The following is an 18135-nucleotide window of genomic DNA, read 5'->3' as shown; positions in this document are numbered from 1 at the left end:
AAAAAAAAAAATCAATTCTCTCGTATCACGTATTTACATCTCTTCCTCTTTGTTTTGATTTGGAGTTGCAACAACCTTTTATTTATACCATTCGTGGACATCCGAGGTACCGAGTAGTCGAGGCCGACGTCCTAGTTCACTGCCCCGAAGAAGGTCAGTATACATCTTTCTTCGTTTTCTATTGTAGTATGTAATTTGTTTTGAGTATTTTCGTCATCCCTCTGTTCTAATGTTTAGTCTCTGTTTCTTCCATTTTTTTTTTTATATATATGTTAGGAATCATTTAAAGCTAACATGCTATGGATACATTTCTTATAAAAACTTTATTGATTTGTTTATTCACTGAACATGTTATTACTCCCGCATTAGTTTTATTTTTATTTATTTTTTTTTTATTTTTTTTTACTTTAGAGTTTGTTGGAATCTGCTTTATTCGTTTTTTTTTTAGTTTTAAATATATGTGTACAGTTTTATAATTTATGAAAGCTAGAGTACACGAAAATGCTAAAGCTATTTATTTTTTTTATATCCCTATTGAAGTCATGGCTGCTGTATTTTAGTACTTCACTCAAAAATGGATTATTCCCAATAAATGGATGTTATGTGGTACATAGTGATTCTATTCTCTTTAATTGAAACAATGATATTAAAGAGGCATAAAAGATATATTTTTCTGCTTATAGATAAAAATAGGAATACTACTGTAGGATGTTTTATAAGTAAGTGATTTCAAGATTAATTCGGCCTCAAATATTATACTTGGTGGCATACTTGTGTTTGGAGACTACATGAGATATTTGGTTATTATCCTAGCATGCCCCCTGAATCTATTAGTTAAAGGAATTCTCTTTTCTTTCCATCAACATATAGTCATTAAATAATGTTAGTTAAGTGTCATAATTTATTTCAATTTGTTTTGTGCTTATTGTTAAGGTGTTGATATTGGGTTTGAATAATTAAATGTATATTTGCCTCACCTAATAGTTATTTTCCTTTCTAATTCTTATGTTTTCTCCATTTTCGCATGTACACTTTGGAGCAAAATTGAGTCTTGATTCAAGATTCTAGTAAATTTCAAGTCTTATAGACTTGACGTTATCCTCATACCCGCACATGAAGTCTTCACTACATTTTTACTATTCCGAATAGCAAGCAAAACAAGCGAGCCTCGTTTGGAGTCACTCATGGCTATTTATATTTTAGCATTAACTTGTTTATTTATTTTTCTTTATATTTTATACTTGCTTATGTGATTAGAATATGTTTTATTTTTGAATTCTCAAATAGGTAACATAACATAGATGTTTGGATTTGGGTATCTTTAGCTAGAGACAAACATTTAGTAGTCGCTTTATCTTTTATAAACTTTATTCGGCAAATCTTTTTTTTTTAAAACACTTCCTTTTGCATCACTTTAAACTCATTAATTTATTAAGTCTTGTTCAAACTTGGCAATGTCTTTCAACGAAGAAAATTTTGTTTTAAACTCTTATTTTTTCTATAAAAAAAAAGTCTTTTTTCTAAAGGAAGAACTTTGTCAAACAATGAGCTAATGTCTTTTTTCTATTTTTTAGCCATGAATTTGTTTAAATTGATCTAAAGAAGTTACTCTTTTTCACTCTAATACAATTGCAAAAAGCTTTTTAAAAATAAAAATGTTTTTTCGAACTTGATTACCCAATTACTTAATCTTTAGTACTCATATCTTTCTTTTAAAATTAATTAACCTAAGTTTGGTCGGTAATCGTATTTTTTAACGAATCTTAAAGGATGCCTTACCCCTTTCCTTTAGGATAATTAGAACTCTTACCTAGAATCTTAAGTTTAGTAGACCATTTAATTGAAGTCATTTTAGTATTACTTAGTTAATGATTTAGGTATCCTAATTTACCCTAAAAATAATTAGGTGGCGACTTCTTAAGTTAATAATTTGGAAATCACCAATATGTTGTACACGTTTTGACCTTGAGTTAAAATGGGGTATAACAGCTTGGCGACTTCACTGGGGAGTTTAGGCTCTAAACCATAACAGACTTAGGTTAATAAATAAATTTTTAACATGTGTTGGTTTTTACACGTTTTGACCTTGAGTTAAAATGGGGTATAACAAACGGGATTAATTTTTGGAAATTTGATAAAATCTGATCAAATTTCATGGTCTGGCCAATTTGAGATCTACTCAATCGCAATCAGACACCTATCTTCAATGAAAGGAGATTCAATGGGCAGAAATAGTAGATAACTCTGTCATCCAAAGCTTGAAAGATGGAATGGAAAGAGATCACATAATGATTTGTGTATCTACTGAGATTATTTAAATCCTATCTTGAATAGTTTCCCGCTTCATTGACCGTTAAGCCTCACCTTAACGTCTCTATTTTAGAAAAATAAGATGTCTATTTTCGAAAAATAAGATGTCACAAGAGCACATGAGTTTATCCCAAGTCCCAACTAGTTTTTGTTTAACAAGCACTAACATCACATAGGTTCCTCCTTTACAATTTGCAGAGACCACTTGAGAACACCAGATTCTAATAGCTTATCAGTTTCAAATTGTGTTGTCACCATCAACCACTGTCCAAGAAGAACAAGAAAGAAATGAAGCTGCTTTTCGCAAGAAGGCAGATAAATCTTCATTGTGGATAAGGGTGGTTAAAAAAATTGTTCATGCTTTATCCAATAAATTAATTTTCCTATACAAGTTACTTATTGGGACTCAAAACCTTTCTCAATCTGATATGACTTGCAAGGAAAATTCTGCAAAACTGGTCCCTAAAGAAAAACAAGCATCCATCAGTGACTAAGAACACAAAAAAACCGACTTCAGAGCCTCAAAATTGGTTGCTTCTCTAGCTTCTTGGAACTATTACTCATTTCTACTGCTTTTTTCTCTTCCCGTGCTTCTTCTGCAATCCTTTTCCTTTGCTTGTACAAGTATACTTCTTCTTTACAAAGTATGGAGTAATGTAGAGATCGTGCAAATTGCCTTAATCAAGCAACATGCAGTCAGCATAAGCATTGGCTGACTTGCGCCTTCCTTGAGACTATCATGGTATGAGACTATGAGTCAACCGACGAACTATGGTATGCTGGGAAGATGGCATGAATATCTTAGGCTACGGTGCGAGGCACGAGCTTGCTGCAATGCAGCACCTATTCTTGAACCACCCTGAAAAAGAGACTCATAGAATTGACATATGAATTGGGACAACTCCCCCTCATCATCATCCCAAAAGAATTGAGAGCGTCCTTCACTTTGCTCTGGTTCGCTATCATCCCAATCACTAGCTGGACTAGTAGGTTCAGTATCGTCATCCTCTGCTTCTTCTTCACCAATTTCAAACTTTCCATTATCGAAAGAATTAAAATCACCTGACCCGTGAAATGTAGACAACTGCACTTCATCAGGCTCAGAGGAAGGACATATAACAGCTTTTGCTCCTGAATCTAGAAAAGCCTTGATTACAGGTTGAATAGGGCCATAGAAACCAGTGAAGATTATAATTCTCTCCCTCCATGCTCCAACCTGGAAGGTTTAACAAATACTAAAAGGATTAACAAATTTTCTAGGGTAAATGTGTACGCATAGAGTAATAGGTCACAAGCACAGGTCTTGGAGAGATAACACGAAATGAATCAACATACTCACTGACAGTGTATTAAGCCCTCTATCATGACAAATGAAAGAAATGCAACCCAATTTACTTAAACGATGAATGACAGAGCAAGTGATTAACCAAGTCTTAATAGTAAACCTTTAGTATAGCAAGTGATTAACCAAGTCTTAGTAGTAAAACTTAAGTATACATTAAAAAATGTGTAGTGTAATGAACAAGCCTCTTAAATTTGCGATGCAGATGAAGCAATGAAACCAGAGATAAATTTGTTCAATTCAATTTTTAGGATAAAAGCAATATGTGGAAAGCGCTATCTGTGCACATCCATTAGGGAGCATCAGCACTGCAGAGCTTTATCTGCAGAAGACCTCACTTCTACCATCGTCAGGGCCGCAGCAAAAATCCCCTGAGATCTCTGAGTGCTGAAGAGTTTATCCTTGCCACAGATACTTGAACCCAAGTAAGTTCATTTGTCATATTTTGAACCCAACCAGATTGGTGTTGACTTGTTCAATCAAATGATGCCAACCATATAACATCATTTGGAAAAGATAAGTTCCTTCTCACACATAAAATCTTGCAATGAAAAAAAGATGCAATACTGAATGACATAAATGATCAGAGGGTATACCATCCACCGAATATCTTCTGAAGTTAAATGCATTGAAGGAACCGTCCTACGGAACATATAGGCACCAATTTCTTGGTCATCTTCCATGACCTTCAGAAGACAAAAAATAGGAAATTCATGAACTCCTTTGATCAAAAGCAAATTCATTTTTATTTTTTTTACCCTCCCTAGGAGCTCCCACCCCTTTTGCTCCCTTGGTGACTCGAACTCGCAACCTTCAGGTTGGAAGTGAGGGGTGCTTACCATCCGAGCAACTCCGTCTCGTCAAAGCAAATTCATAAATCTTGGTTTCTGAAAGCAAAGAATAATCAAAATAAGGATGGCAGACATCATGTCCGCACAAACCTGTGTCTGACGCCCAATATAACGGTGGACTACACCCCCAATTTGGAAGCATGGCCTACACCTAACAAGATCAGCAACGGTTGAGATGTCAGAGATGACTGATGCATACTTTCTCCGGCGGCCTCGCATCATAGACAGCAAGCTGAATTTGACACTCTGCAGAAACTTATCTGCTAGTTCTCCAGGTTCGGCAACCACAAATACATCATTCTGCCAACTATCTCGTAGAAGTTGATGACATTAGCATGATAAACAGCATTTCCAATAAGTAACCAAAAAATAAGGAATATCTAACCTCAGTACAGAGCCAGATGTATCATTTTGCAGAGCCAAATGCACAACTCCAACCTGAGGGGAATTCTTTAGCTTCTCATACAAAGATTGAACAGGCAATGAAAGCTGTCGACGCTTTCGAGGAGACTCGGGCGGTGAGACGGTTGTTTTTGCAGATTGTAATCCATCCAAGCTTAGTGGTGGAACTAAATCAATTCTACCAACCCTATGAGCCCCAATATCAGGACTGTATAAGAGAGGGCTTGAAGGGAAACTCCCAGTGAACAATGGAGAAGCAAAAGGTGTCGGAAAAGTTGATCCTGGAGTTGCTTTCTGAGTATTTGATATGCCATTAAAAAGACTGAGCTTTATTCCGTTACGAGCACAAAATGACTCTAGTGAGCGAACATGGTGAAAGACTCTTCCAGCATCTGCACTATTTGGGGCCTCGACAAGAAGCACACTCCGCCTCCAACCTAAAGAAGGACTGCTTTCATCTGAAAATAAATTGAATCCAATAAAGTTCAATCCATCTGAGACAAAAGAATATCATGGCAAGAAATTAAAAATGATTCCACACACACCAGTTTTAGAATTCTTCGCTTTGAGAAACTGATTGGACTTTTTATCTGAAAATTTCTCATCATGTGGCCTCTCCAACAATCTTTCACAAATATTCTTGAAAGCAGCAGAGGTGTTCTGAATGTAATCATCTGTTGCAGCCTCTAACTTTAACCAGACAGCAGGGTCCGTCTCATCTAGCTCCATATCACATCGCTCATCAACTGCATCCCAGATATGTAGAAAGCATGTTAAGAATGTGAAGAAAATTATAACTCAATATCACCGCAGTGCAAGACTAGATCATACTCCTAATTCATTTTCTTTAATTCTGGCTGATACCTAAAAATTGAATTGTTTATGAAATTCCAAAAGTTTAGGAAAAGAATTAGGGAAATAAGGTTTCCCAAAAGGAAAAGAACCAATCTTTAGCTTGTAATATTTCACCTCAGGCAACATTGTAAAGTAACTTCACCTGGATTAAAGCGAAAATAGTGCACATCAGGAAGCAGTGGAAGCAATGTACTTAAAGCTTCCTCCACCCGGTCAACTGAGCATGCACTTTCTATCAACACTTGGCCAGTATCAAGATAACGCCATCCACCTTTGCGGACCTAACACAGCAGGAAAAACAGCAGAAACAGCTATAAATTGAACACTCAAGTAACATGGCTTGAAGTAAATGTTATCTTGCCTTAATGAAAACTTCCAGTAGCAATGGAGAGTAAGACCTTGGCGATAAAATATCATGCAATGTTTTCAATGTTTAATTTCTTAAAAAAAATTGGTATTTTTCTATTTTTTTAAAAAGTAGCAGACTGTGAATTCAACTCCAGAATTAACAGCAGAAGATAAGAATATTGAAAAAATATGCTATGATCCAAGGGAACCCCCTGACATTATGACACATTAAGAATAACGAACAAATTTGCAGCTGACTTAAGTTGTCAAATAATACCAAAATTCTATTGAGTATCACATAATCAACATTTTAGTTAAGAACTGTATCGAAGGTGCATTTCCAGATTCTCCAATCTAAATATATGGAAAAGAACAGGCAAGCAAATGTGATCCATGAATACATCAAGTTCCAACAGCATGTTCAAGACCTTTTAAAGCCTGAAAAATGATGGCAGTCTTGATCATAATAGGCAATCCTTTAGTATACCTTCATGGGTACAGAACCACAACCAATTGAGACCATGCAGTCAATCCTTGCATCTGGCCATAATAGTTGTGCTTCTCGTATGGCAAAAATGGTAGGATTGTTGGCAACAATTGCACCATCTTGCCAGCGGTATACATCTGAAATTAAACAGAGAGAAGAGTCAGGGAAGATGACAATGACATGCGTCCATAGAAACAGAGCCCATGAGGATTTGCCATGAGTTAATTTTTTTAAACATAAGCAAGAATATACCATCAGAGTAATCATCAAGATAATAAGGTGCAGCGGATGATGCTCTTATGGCCTGCCATATCCGATGCTTACAGCTTCCCATGAAAGCATTTCTCTTATGTTCAACTTGAGCTGGATCACTTACTGTTCCTTGGCCAGCAATAGTCAAATTCTCAGTAGCCGCAGGGGAAATCTCTGGTGTCCCAGGAGGGTACTGCACTTCCCCAACACAAGGGTTCAATGACAAACTAATAAAAAGGAAATAATAGAGGCAGAGCTAGTGTAAGCACTACTCAGATGAAGTCTAAGTATTGAGTCATATGAGGATTCAGTAATAACCTGATAGTTGCGGAAAATAAAGGGTTGAGCTGGTGTCGCACTGACCAGAGTTGATACAACAAAAACTTTAGGAATCCTTTTAATTGCTGACTCTATCAGAAGATCCCCATCCTCGTCAGCACACATCTCCTGCAACAATCTCTCAAACTGTTCTGCACTGTGCTGGAAGAGGATAGAGGGTCAATTGTGATTTCAAAGTCGCAAGGTCCCCCTCTTATTCAGTAGCATTTTAAGTACTAGAAAAAAAATCCGGGCAGATGTTTAAAAACTACAAATTAGAAACAGTTGAACTGATAGATTAGATATATTGTACCCATATGGGATGAAAGTATTTGTGTATTATTATTTATACACTTCTTCTTTTTTTGATAAGTTCCTAGGCATAAGACAGACACTTGTCTCAAGCCTGCTCTTATCTCCTCTTATTTCTCACATGGAATCAAATCCTATTATTTTTGCTGATGCTCGAAAAATATTTTCGTTCTCATCCCTAATCACTATTCTAATCTTTTATTGAAGGCTGTTTCAGTGAAACCACACTTTTAGTGACTATTCCAGCAACACCATCTTCTTTCCCCTGATCTTATTAGAACAATTCTTTCCACTTTTCCAGTGCCTGTTTGAGCAACATCATGCCTCTTTTAGGTTTATCGTTCCGACACTTTTCCATCACTATTCAGGCTACTGTGGCCACTGTTCTGGCTACTATTCCCACTGATGTTTGGCACTATTCCACGACTATTTCAGTGTCATAAAATGGGTTCGGGTAGTGTCTGATTAAAAGAAGGATTGGGTTATTTATAGTTGGGTCATGTCTGAAGGGGTAAAAAGAAATGGGTGAGGTATAATCTTTTAAAGCCACATATCATTTTTGGAATTAAAAAACCAATTTTAGGATTGTTTTTTAAAATTCAATTTGTTAACGAAAAAGGTAAATATGCACCATTTGTTATATGGTGAGGGTATATATACACCATTTGTTAACGGTGAGTGTAGATATATGCACAATTTTTTTAATGAGGGGTATATTTGTAATTGCAAAGTTGAGGGATATATTTACCCCTTTTCCCTATAATAAATAACCATTTTATGTACAAGTACTCTAATATTTTGGACACCCTATTATCAATATAGGCAAGACATAAGTTGCATGGCAAGAGTAAGTGTGAATTAACTTAAAGGAAGAAAACTAATGGCATCACATACTTTAGATCCATGTACAACAACCCTGAAACTCTGAGATGAGCTCTTGTAGAGTTGATCCAACTTTTCTCTCCATGTTGCTGCTTCATTGTCCTTGGGTACAGTTTCAGCAAACACAAGTTTTCCTGAAAAAGTGAATTTAGAGAGGCATGGTATATGATAAGATATGCATCAGCACTGCCACTGTGTCAAGCAAACTACAACAATTTTAAAAACACTTGAAAGGACGCAGCAAAATTGAGCCTTTTTAGAGTAGAAACTCACCAAGTTTTTTATATATTTCTTCACATTTTTCCAAGGACATCAGTTTGATCCCAAGAGCAACAGCAAGCATACCACCAGTTGAAGTCCCACAAATGAGGTCAAAAAGTTCGTGTATCTGCTTCCCAGTACCTTTCTCAATCTCCTTAAGGATTCTCACAGTTGCCAGACCTTTCATGCCACCACCATCCATTGAAAGTATGCGCAATCCTTGCTTTGGGACCTGTCTCCCTCTTATAGCTCGCCGCAGAACCTCATTCTCCCCTGCAATAAGATAGAATATGTATTCAAAAGGCCAGGTATAGCTGAACCATAAGAAACATACAGAAACCAACCTAGTATTGCCAAAGCACGAGCTGCAGCCTTGCTGACTTGTGCCTCTGATGCAACTGTCAACCGCAATAGCAATTCCCGTAAACTTTCTGAAGTAACTAAAATACGACGATTTTCCAAGCAGAACGCTAAATTACCAACTGCAAATAAAGCTAGTCTTTGCACCTAAGTAGACAAAATAATTCATTTCAAAGATCACTCAACGGAAACAAGAAAACATTTTACTAACTGAATTGCCCAAACAAAAAAAGAGAATAAGCGAGGCTTGCCTCTGGATTTCTGTGAGCACACAAAAGTTTCAATGATCTCAATACATCCTTTGTCAGCAGCTTTTGGGATACAATATCTGATGCAAACGCCAAATTTCCCAAAACTTGCAACACAGATATGACTTCCTCAGGACCAGCAGATTTTAGTACCCTTTCTATGGGTTGCATAATATCTGATTTCATTAACTGCATTGCCACAGAAACGTCTGTGGCAAGAGAAGAAAGAGCGGAGCAAGCTTGTTCTACCTGAACAAAAACACTATTTTATGCATTGATTGAATATGAAATTAGGTCAAAGCATCCTACAGAGTATAAGCTAGCATACCACATGTTGATTGTCACTACTGATCATACTTATGAGTTGCCTCACAGCGTTCTCATCTTTCCCAACAACTACACGATTCCCTTCATCTTGCATTATCTTTGCCAGGGCCGAAGCTAGCAGGGGATGGTGACAAGAAGAGAAACGGAATATAAGAGAGAAGAAGGCACTCAGTTTATGCCGAGATGCAATAAAGTAAGAACTATTCTCCATCTGCAAGTTCAATTAAAAAAAAAATAGAGTTCTTCAACCTCATAAGGCCTGTTAGATAAGCAGAATAACTTGAAAAAGAGTGTTATGAATACCTCTATTTGCACATTCACTAATCTCAACTGATCGTCTGCCACAACCCTTATGTTTGCAAGAGATAAGTGGCGAAGCTTCTGGAGTGGCAAAATATCAGGAAGAAATTCTAGAGGATTACCAAAAAGCCTCAGAACACGTAACATTGTCATTGCCCTATAATTAAGTTATAAAAACATCGGATCTCAAGCACGGAATGACAGAGGATTTGACTAAGAAATAAAGAAAAATGGAAGATTGGCCAATCATAAGTCTAAATAGAGAGACCTGAAATCAAGAAGAGGTCGCACCAGCTTGTTGTGTTCCAGCGATAATTCGACTAGCCCAATACACTCTCTTAGTTCAACTGTTCATCATATCCAACCAGGGCAAAGAATGAAATGAGTAGGAAGGAATCATTTGCTATTTGTATTACTACTCCTTATGAACTGACTTTAGGTAAATCCAACAAATATACTGTTCACAACTATATAGGTTGTACTCTGTCAGTATTTATGTGAAGATTTCAATCTTACCAGGGACAGAGACTAACATGTTGTAGTCCACGGCAAGAACTTTCAAGCATTTTAGTGCACCAAGCTCAGGTGGCAAATTTGATAGCTTATTGTTATCAAGATATAGCCTTTCAATAAGAGGCAGCTGGGTTATCTCTACTGGCAGCACCTGCAACATGTAAAAAATATGGGAGACCCAATTGATCGGAAACTACTTCTCAGTACAACCATTCTACAAGTTACAAACAGTAGTTGGATTGGTTTTAATCAAAACCCCTATTAGCAGATCAGTTTCTGATATATCCTACCAGTCCCTCAGAATCAGGAAAACAAAAGAAAGACATAGTACATATAACAAATACCACACCTTGGAATGCTTTCTGAAGTTAGAAGTGCCCTATATATTGAACAACAAACACCACATTGTGCATATGCACAAAACAAGAAAAACAACTCCAACCAATTTCAAAACTAGCTGGAATTGGCTACATGATCCTTGATATTCACTCTATTCAACTTAGAGCCAAATTCATTCCAATACTCAATAGTTCTATTTGAGACCAATTATTATGGTTTGGCAAGAACATGATATAATTTTAAACTCAAAATTAATTGTAAATTCATACACACTTGCAACTACGAACTAATGTTAAAACAAGAATCACTCACCATTAGTCCAAGACCACATAGACTAACAACAGTAACACTCTTCCAGTGGTCAGCACACCCCACTGGTGTACCTTCCCCGATTCCAAAACCACCGCCATTGGCGAAATTCGACCTCATCAACTTTGACAATACCCCCATCCCATCACTCTGCTGGCTTGAACTACCCACCCGCCACATCATCACCCCTTTCAATGGCTCTCTCCTCTTCACCACTCTCATTTCCACAGCCACCTCACCCATATCCTCCTCCCCAGCATTTTCATTCTCCTTCTTTTCCTTGAATTCAATTTCCACAGTATCTTGTGGTGAAGGCAATGCCACCATAACCTGTGACTGCAACTTTAAAGCCACCTGATCCTCATCATCACCGACGTTCCAATCTAAATCCACCCTAAACCCTAATAGCTCTTCTTGATTATTCTCCTCTTGACCCTCCGCCGCCGGCGACGGGGGTGACGGCGAGAATGGTGAAGTATGCGCCGACGTCGATGAGGACGATCTTGAAGATGTGGGTGTGGACTCATCTAATGCCTCGTCTTCACCATAGCTTAATGTGAGGTGAAATACATCTGATGGGCGTTTCCAACCCAATCCCCAAGACATTGGTCACCCCGTCAAATTTTTCCAAGATTATTTGTTCCTAACAGACCCTTTACGTAATTTAATTTGTTCTTTACATTACAATGGCGATCAGATCAAAGAATGACTGGAACTGAAAATCCCAATTGTCCCTGTCTGGAATTTTCCGGAGGGTTTAAAAGAACTTGTTGTTTTATCCGAAAATGAAAATGGGATTTGGAGAAAATTAAGATTGGTTAGTAAAAGTGAAGATTTTGATTTTCTTGTTGTTGAAGAGAAGGCCCTTTTACTCCATTTTCCAGTCTCGTTGTTTCTGTTTTTGGTTTCTCGCGGGGCCGTTTCGGAACGGCAGTGTTACGTTAAGTTTGAGAAAAATGGAAACAACGCGAAGAAGTCAAGAATGGAAAAGTATTGCATAGGGCTTTACGACGTCGTTATTATATAGATTTGCCATTGCAGTAAAGAACGCGAAGAAGTCAAAATTGAAGAGTATAAATAAGGTGTTACGACGTCGTTATTATATAGATTTGCAAATTTACAATTGCCCTTTTTTTTCTTTGCTCCTTTTCCTTCTAGTGTTGGTTGCATATTTCCCAATAATTTTTTTTACTATTGAATTTCCACTTGGTGTTCAAAGTCTGCATTGGGATCTCGACAAAATCAGATTGTGCACTGCAAGGGTGACGCTCCAAACATAAGTTTTTTCATATCCAAAGCTTGAATTCGAGACTCTGGTTAATTAATCAACCTTAAGACCCCTAGCTAAGGGTAAAGCAGTCTCATCACTATATCAATATATACTACACCTTTTTTTTTATTGGACTCGAGGAGAGTTGTTCAAAGAAAATAAACTCAAAACTAAATCGATAATCAAATATAACTTGAAAAAAAGACTTTAAGAAATTGGGTTTGATTGTATTTGATTTGTAATTTAAAATTTTGATTTAGTATTGTTTTTATGCAAGAAATAAAATTATGTTTAGTAACGTGACACGTGAGGAGAGAGTGGAGGTGAAGATCGATACACTAATCATATTTAAAAGAGAAAGCTTCAAGTATTTTGTGTGTGTTATTTAAGGAGACGAGACAATTGACGATTATGTCATGCATCATATTGGAGTAGGGTGAATGAAATTGAGGCTCACATTGAGGTATTGTGCAATAAGAATGTATGAGCAATGCTTAAAGGTAAGTTGCATAGAGTGATGGTTGAACTAAAACTATTGTATGGGGAAGAGTGATGGCCAATGAAAAATGTCCAGATTTACAAGATGAAGGTAGCAGATGAGAATGTTCAGATGTTGAATGTGTTGGCATACTAGAAAAGACACGATTACGAATAAAGTTATACAAAACAAAATGAGAGTGGTCTCCGTGGTGGACAAGATGAGAGAAACAAGAAAGAGATATTTTCAGACATGTGCGAAGATGCGTCAGTGAGGAGTTGTGGGATGTTAGTTACAACAAGAGTTATGAGAGATAGAGGCAGGTCGAAGAACTTATAAGAGGTGATTACATAGGGTATAACACACCATTAATAGACTGAGGACATGGACTTAAACATGAAGGTATGAAGCTCGAGAATTAGAGTAAATGGTTAGTAGATAGTTGAGTGTGTACTTCTACTAATATGGTTTAGTTATCACATACTTTATTTTTCTGTAATGTAAATTAATAGTTGTTGCTACACTTATTTTGTTCATATCACCAAAATACTATCTGTATACAGTGTGATACGAACGAATAATTTGATTTCATGGCACTTGATTTCTTTGTGGTTATGCTTTTCTCTCTTATTTTAGTGATTAGATTTGCAAGTTATCTTTGAGATATACAAGAAAAATCAAACAACAATATAGGTGTGTTCAGTAGGAAGGAAAATGTTTTTTTAGGAAAAAATATTATGCTAAATGCATGTGTATATAATATAGATAAATACCATGAGACCTGGAAGTAAGGGTAGGAGTGTGAGGTGATGGGGATAGGAGATATTGGGGTAGGGGTGAAGATGAGGCTTGTTTGGGGTGGAAATGACACAATCAATATGGAATGTCAATTGTAGAGCTTGTTTTTTTCTTATTTCTATCCGGGAAGTCATTTTCCTCATTTTTAAGAAATTTGTTTTCCTAAAGATTTTTTTTTTCTTTCAAAAATGTAGACCAATCGAACATGAAAAAAATTGAAAAACATTTTCTGGAAAATATTTTTTTCCACACCGTATTAATCTTAATTTTAAAACATATGATGATAAATACCAATCTTTTTCCTAATTTCTTGTGCTATTTTACTCAAGTAAATAGTAATGGATAGCTAATCCTAAATAAAAGGCCTAATCAAAGTTCAAACTTGAGACATTTCGATTCAGTTGTGATATCTAGACCTCAAACTTCAAGCCCACGGTTTTAGGCAAATTTGGGCCTTACACATGAGCAGGTTATTTGGGCTACTACCTTAGGCCCTTTAATGGCTAATTTTGCATAAATAGCCAGTTCATGAGGCCAATCTTTGAATTGTGTCTATTTGTATTCACTTCACATTCTTTTCAAACAAACTCTTTACAATGATTATAGCATATTAATTCAACTGATGAATTAATAATCATAGTTTCCATTTAGTCCTCCCTCAATCAGTTAATCCTATGCAAAATCAGATTTGTTTTATCAGTTGTACATTTTGAGATATAGCTATTTAGTAAATGACCTTTTATTTCTCTTAGAATTTATGGACCTTTTAAACCACAATCCAGAGGTCTTTATGAGTAAACTGAAGATCTTATAAGAAAACAATAGATGACGGTCTAATATTTTGTTTGAAAGATTGTAAAATATATGACCAAATATTAGAACAGTCAAATCGTGCACTGCAAGGGTGGCACTCCAAACATGAGTTTTTTCATATCCAAAGCTTGAATCTGAGACTCTAGTTAATTAATCAAGTTTGAATCTTCTAGTTAAGGGTAAAGCAATCCCATCACTACATCAATATATACTACACTTTTTTTTTCTTTTTATTGGACTTAAGGAGAGTTGTTCAAAGAAAATAAACTCAAAACTAAATCGATAATCAAATATAACTTGAAAAAAAACTTTTAAGAAATTGGGTTTGATTGTATTTGATTTGTAATTTAAAATTTTGATTTAGTATTGTTTTATGAAAGAAATAAAATTATGTTTAGTAATGTGACACGTGAGGAGGGAGTGGAGGTGAAGATCGATACACTGATCATATTTAAAAGAGAAAGCTTCAAGTATTTTGTATGTGTTATTTAAGGAGACGGTACAATTGACGACTATGTCATGCATCAATTGGAGTAGGTGAGTGAAATTGAGGCTCACATTTGAGGTATTGTGCAATTAGAATGTATCGGCAAGGGTCAAGGCTAAAAGGTAAGTTGCATAGAGTGATGGTTGAACTAGCACTATTGTATGGGGCAGAGTGATGGCCAATGAAAATTAGCTAGATTTACAAGACAAAGGTAGTAAATGAGAATACTCAGATGTCGAATGTGTGGGCATACTAGAAAAGACATGATTAAGAATAAAGTTATACAAGACAATGAGAGTGGTCTCCATGGTGGATAAGATGAGAGAAACAAGACTGAGATGTTTTCAAACGTGTGCGAAGATGCATCAGTGAGGAGTTGTGATATGTTAGTTACAACAAGAGTTATCAGTGGTATAGGCAGGTCGAAGAACTTATAAGAGGTGATTAGATAGGTATGACACATCATTAATAGATCGAGGACATAGACTTAAACATAAAGGTATGAAGCTCGAAAATTAGGGTAAAGGATTAGTAGATAGTTGGGTGTGTACTTCTACTAATATGATTTAGTTATCACATACTTTAGTTTTCTCTAATGTAAACTAATATTTGTTGCTATTATTTTGTTCATATCACCAAAATACTATCTATATACAGTGTGATACGAATGAATAATTTAATTACATGGCACTTGATTTCTTTGTGGTTATGCTTTTCTCTCTTATTTTAGTGATTAGATTTGCAAGTTATCTTTGAGATATACAAGAAAAATCAAACAACACTATAGGTGTGTTCAGTAGGAAGGAAAATGTTTTTTAGGAAAAAATATTATGCTAAATGCATGTGTATATAATATAGATAAATATCATGAGACCTCTTAGTAGGGGTAGGAGTGTGAGGTGATGGGGATAGGAGATACTGGGGTAGGGGTGAAGATGAGGCTTGTTTGGGGTGAAAATGACACAATCAATATGGAATGTCACTTGTAGAACTTGTTTTTTTCTTATTTCTATCCGGGAAGTCATTTTCCTCATTTTTAAGAAATTTGTTTTCCTAAAGATTTTTTTTTCCAAAATTGTAGACCAATCGAACATGAAAAAATTGAAAAACATCTTCTGAGAAATATTTTTCTCCACACCGAACACACCCTATGTATTAATCTTAATTTTAAAACATATGGTGATAAATACCAATCTTTTTCCTAATTTCTTGACTTCTATTTTACTCAAGTAAATACTAATGGATAGCTAAATAAATGGACTAATCAAGTTCAAACTTGAGACATGTCGATTCAGTTGTGCTATCTAGACCTCAAACTTCAACCCACGGTTTTAGGCAAATTTGGGCCTTACACATGAGCAGGTTATTTGGGCTACTACCTTAGGCCCTTTAATGGCTAATTTTGCATAAATAGCCAGTTCATGAGGCCAATCTTTGAATTGTGTCTATTTGTATTCACTTCACATTCTTTTCAAACAAACTCTTTACGTTAATTATAGCATATTAATTCAACTTTGATGAATTAATAATCATATTCTCCATTTAGTCCTCCCTCAATCAGTTAATCCTATGCAACGTCAGATTTGTTTTATCAGTTGTACATTTTGGAGATATAGCTATTTAGTAAATGACCTTTTTATATCTCTTAGAATTTATGGACCTTTTAAACCACAATCCAAAGGTCTTTATAAGTAAACTGAAGATCTTATAAGAAACAATAGACGACTGTCTAATATTTTGTCTGAAAGATTGTAAAATATATGACCAAATATTAGAACCGAATCTAATATTGTTCAAAAGAGTAATTTCCTAAGAACTATATTTGTATGTACTACTTTTTAAAACTATAGACAAAATCTAAACAGGGAACTCAAAAAGAGTCATTTGCGCGAGTCACACAACACACATCTAATCATTAATACCAATTGATGGACAATTCAAACAAATCTTTTATAGGTAAATAACACTATAATAAGGTAGCACATGTACAGAAAAATTTCCCATATTTTTCATGGTTACTTATACGTTGAAACAATTCACTAATAGGAATATATCAAATTTAGTCCATAAAAATAAATTCGTGTAATCCGTTCAAACTTATGCACTATTTATTCGATATATATATAGTGGAGGCAGGATGAAATAATTTTTTTTTAAAAAAATTCTAAAATTAAAATCAAGTAACATATAACTTCTAATCAACAAACAGTGATGTTGATGTATGGTACGTAGTTTATAGTCCAAGTAGTGGAAAGAGGGGGAGAGGGGGGGGGGGGGGGGTGGGGGGGGGGGGGGGGGGTNNNNGGGATTGAGGTGAGATGTGTTGGGACTTGGTTGAGGTTGTATGCCACATCAGTAGCGGACTCATGATTTTCATTCAGAAGGTTCAAAAAATAAAAGTATAAACGTGTAAATAAGCCTTTAAAAATGGGACCCTTGAATTCTTTCGGGTTTAAAATCACACTTTTAGCACTTTTTTAAATTTTAAAAAAAAACTAAAAAAAACATGAAAAACAGAACTGAAACTAAAAAAAAATTAAAACGTCATCACATGGATTCAAACTGGTGATGTGAAGCTTAATTTCAGGGGGACTTGCCACTACGCTATCAATTTCTCCTTATCATTGAGGAGGTTCAATATAGAGCAACTTTCACATATAGCAAACACAAAATTCATATTTGTATGTTATAGCAAAGTTTGCATAATTGCACTTCATAGCAAACATATATATGTATAATTCGATATACATATACAAAAAAATAGTTGTATAATTCGCTATACATATACAAAGAAAACAAATGTATAATTCGCTATACATATACAAAAGAAAGCAGTTGTATACAAAAGATCAATTGTATAATCTGTGTATGTATAAAACGAGAAAGAGAGAAAGGCAAAAGAAATGGGCAAGAAATATTTGTATTGTATAATTATAAGTGTATAGGACGAAGATATATGTATTTGCATGTGTATATACAATTTTCTCTCGCTTTATACAAACAGAAGCGCAATTTATACATTTCGTTTTTGTTTGTATAAGTGAGAGAGGCGAGGTGGCGAGCGAGATCTGGGAGAGGGGAATGAAAATATATGTATATATATATAATTTCCTCTCGCTTTATACAAACACAAACACATTTTATACATTTGTGTTTGTATAAAAAGCGAGAGAGGCGAGCGAGACTGCCACCAAACGAGAGTGGCGAGCGAGATTCCACCAGGGAGAGTGGCGAAAATAGCAATAGTTTGATATAGGGTACAAAATTTACCTT

At 35.6% G+C, this 18135-nt stretch overlaps 1 protein-coding gene across 1 annotated transcript; it reads right to left on the bottom strand.

Annotated features, from left to right (window-relative positions):
* Positions 1-2593: 2593 nt before the first annotated feature.
* On the bottom strand, positions 2594-12005 carry LOC102590766 (phospholipase A I). Its single transcript, XM_006348037.2, has 18 exons — positions 11020-12005; positions 10372-10519; positions 10124-10202; positions 9859-10012; positions 9557-9766; positions 9232-9477; positions 8965-9127; positions 8633-8893; positions 8372-8493; positions 7166-7327; positions 6848-7040; positions 6596-6732; positions 5903-6041; positions 5451-5651; positions 4889-5363; positions 4594-4810; positions 4249-4338; positions 2594-3526 (listed from the first exon to the last, which is right to left on the bottom strand). The coding sequence occupies exons 1-18, from the start codon at positions 11620-11622 to the stop codon at positions 3080-3082; spliced, it is 4047 nt and encodes a 1348-aa protein (XP_006348099.1). The 5' UTR covers positions 11623-12005; the 3' UTR covers positions 2594-3079.
* Positions 12006-18135: the final 6130 nt, after the last annotated feature.

This window comes from Solanum tuberosum, unplaced genomic scaffold, assembly GCF_000226075.1.
Source record: "Solanum tuberosum cultivar DM 1-3 516 R44 unplaced genomic scaffold, SolTub_3.0 scf00099, whole genome shotgun sequence".
Classification (NCBI taxonomy): Eukaryota; Viridiplantae; Streptophyta; class Magnoliopsida; order Solanales; family Solanaceae; genus Solanum; species Solanum tuberosum.
The sequence above is the reverse complement of the archived record's forward strand: the minus strand, read 5'-3'. Positions and strand labels throughout refer to the sequence as shown.

Coding starts and splice junctions, on each gene's coding strand:
- LOC102590766 (XM_006348037.2), bottom strand. CDS start 11,622: ATGTCTTGGGGATTGGGTTGGAAACGCCCATCAGATGTATTTCACCTC. Junction 5,652..5,902: donor CTATTTTCGCTTTAATCCAG/GTGAAGTTACTT, acceptor TCTGGGATGCAG/TTGATGAGCGATGTGATATG. Junction 3,527..4,248: donor CAGAAGATATTCGGTGGATG/GTATACCCTCTG, acceptor TAAACCTTCCAG/GTTGGAGCATGGAGGGAGAG.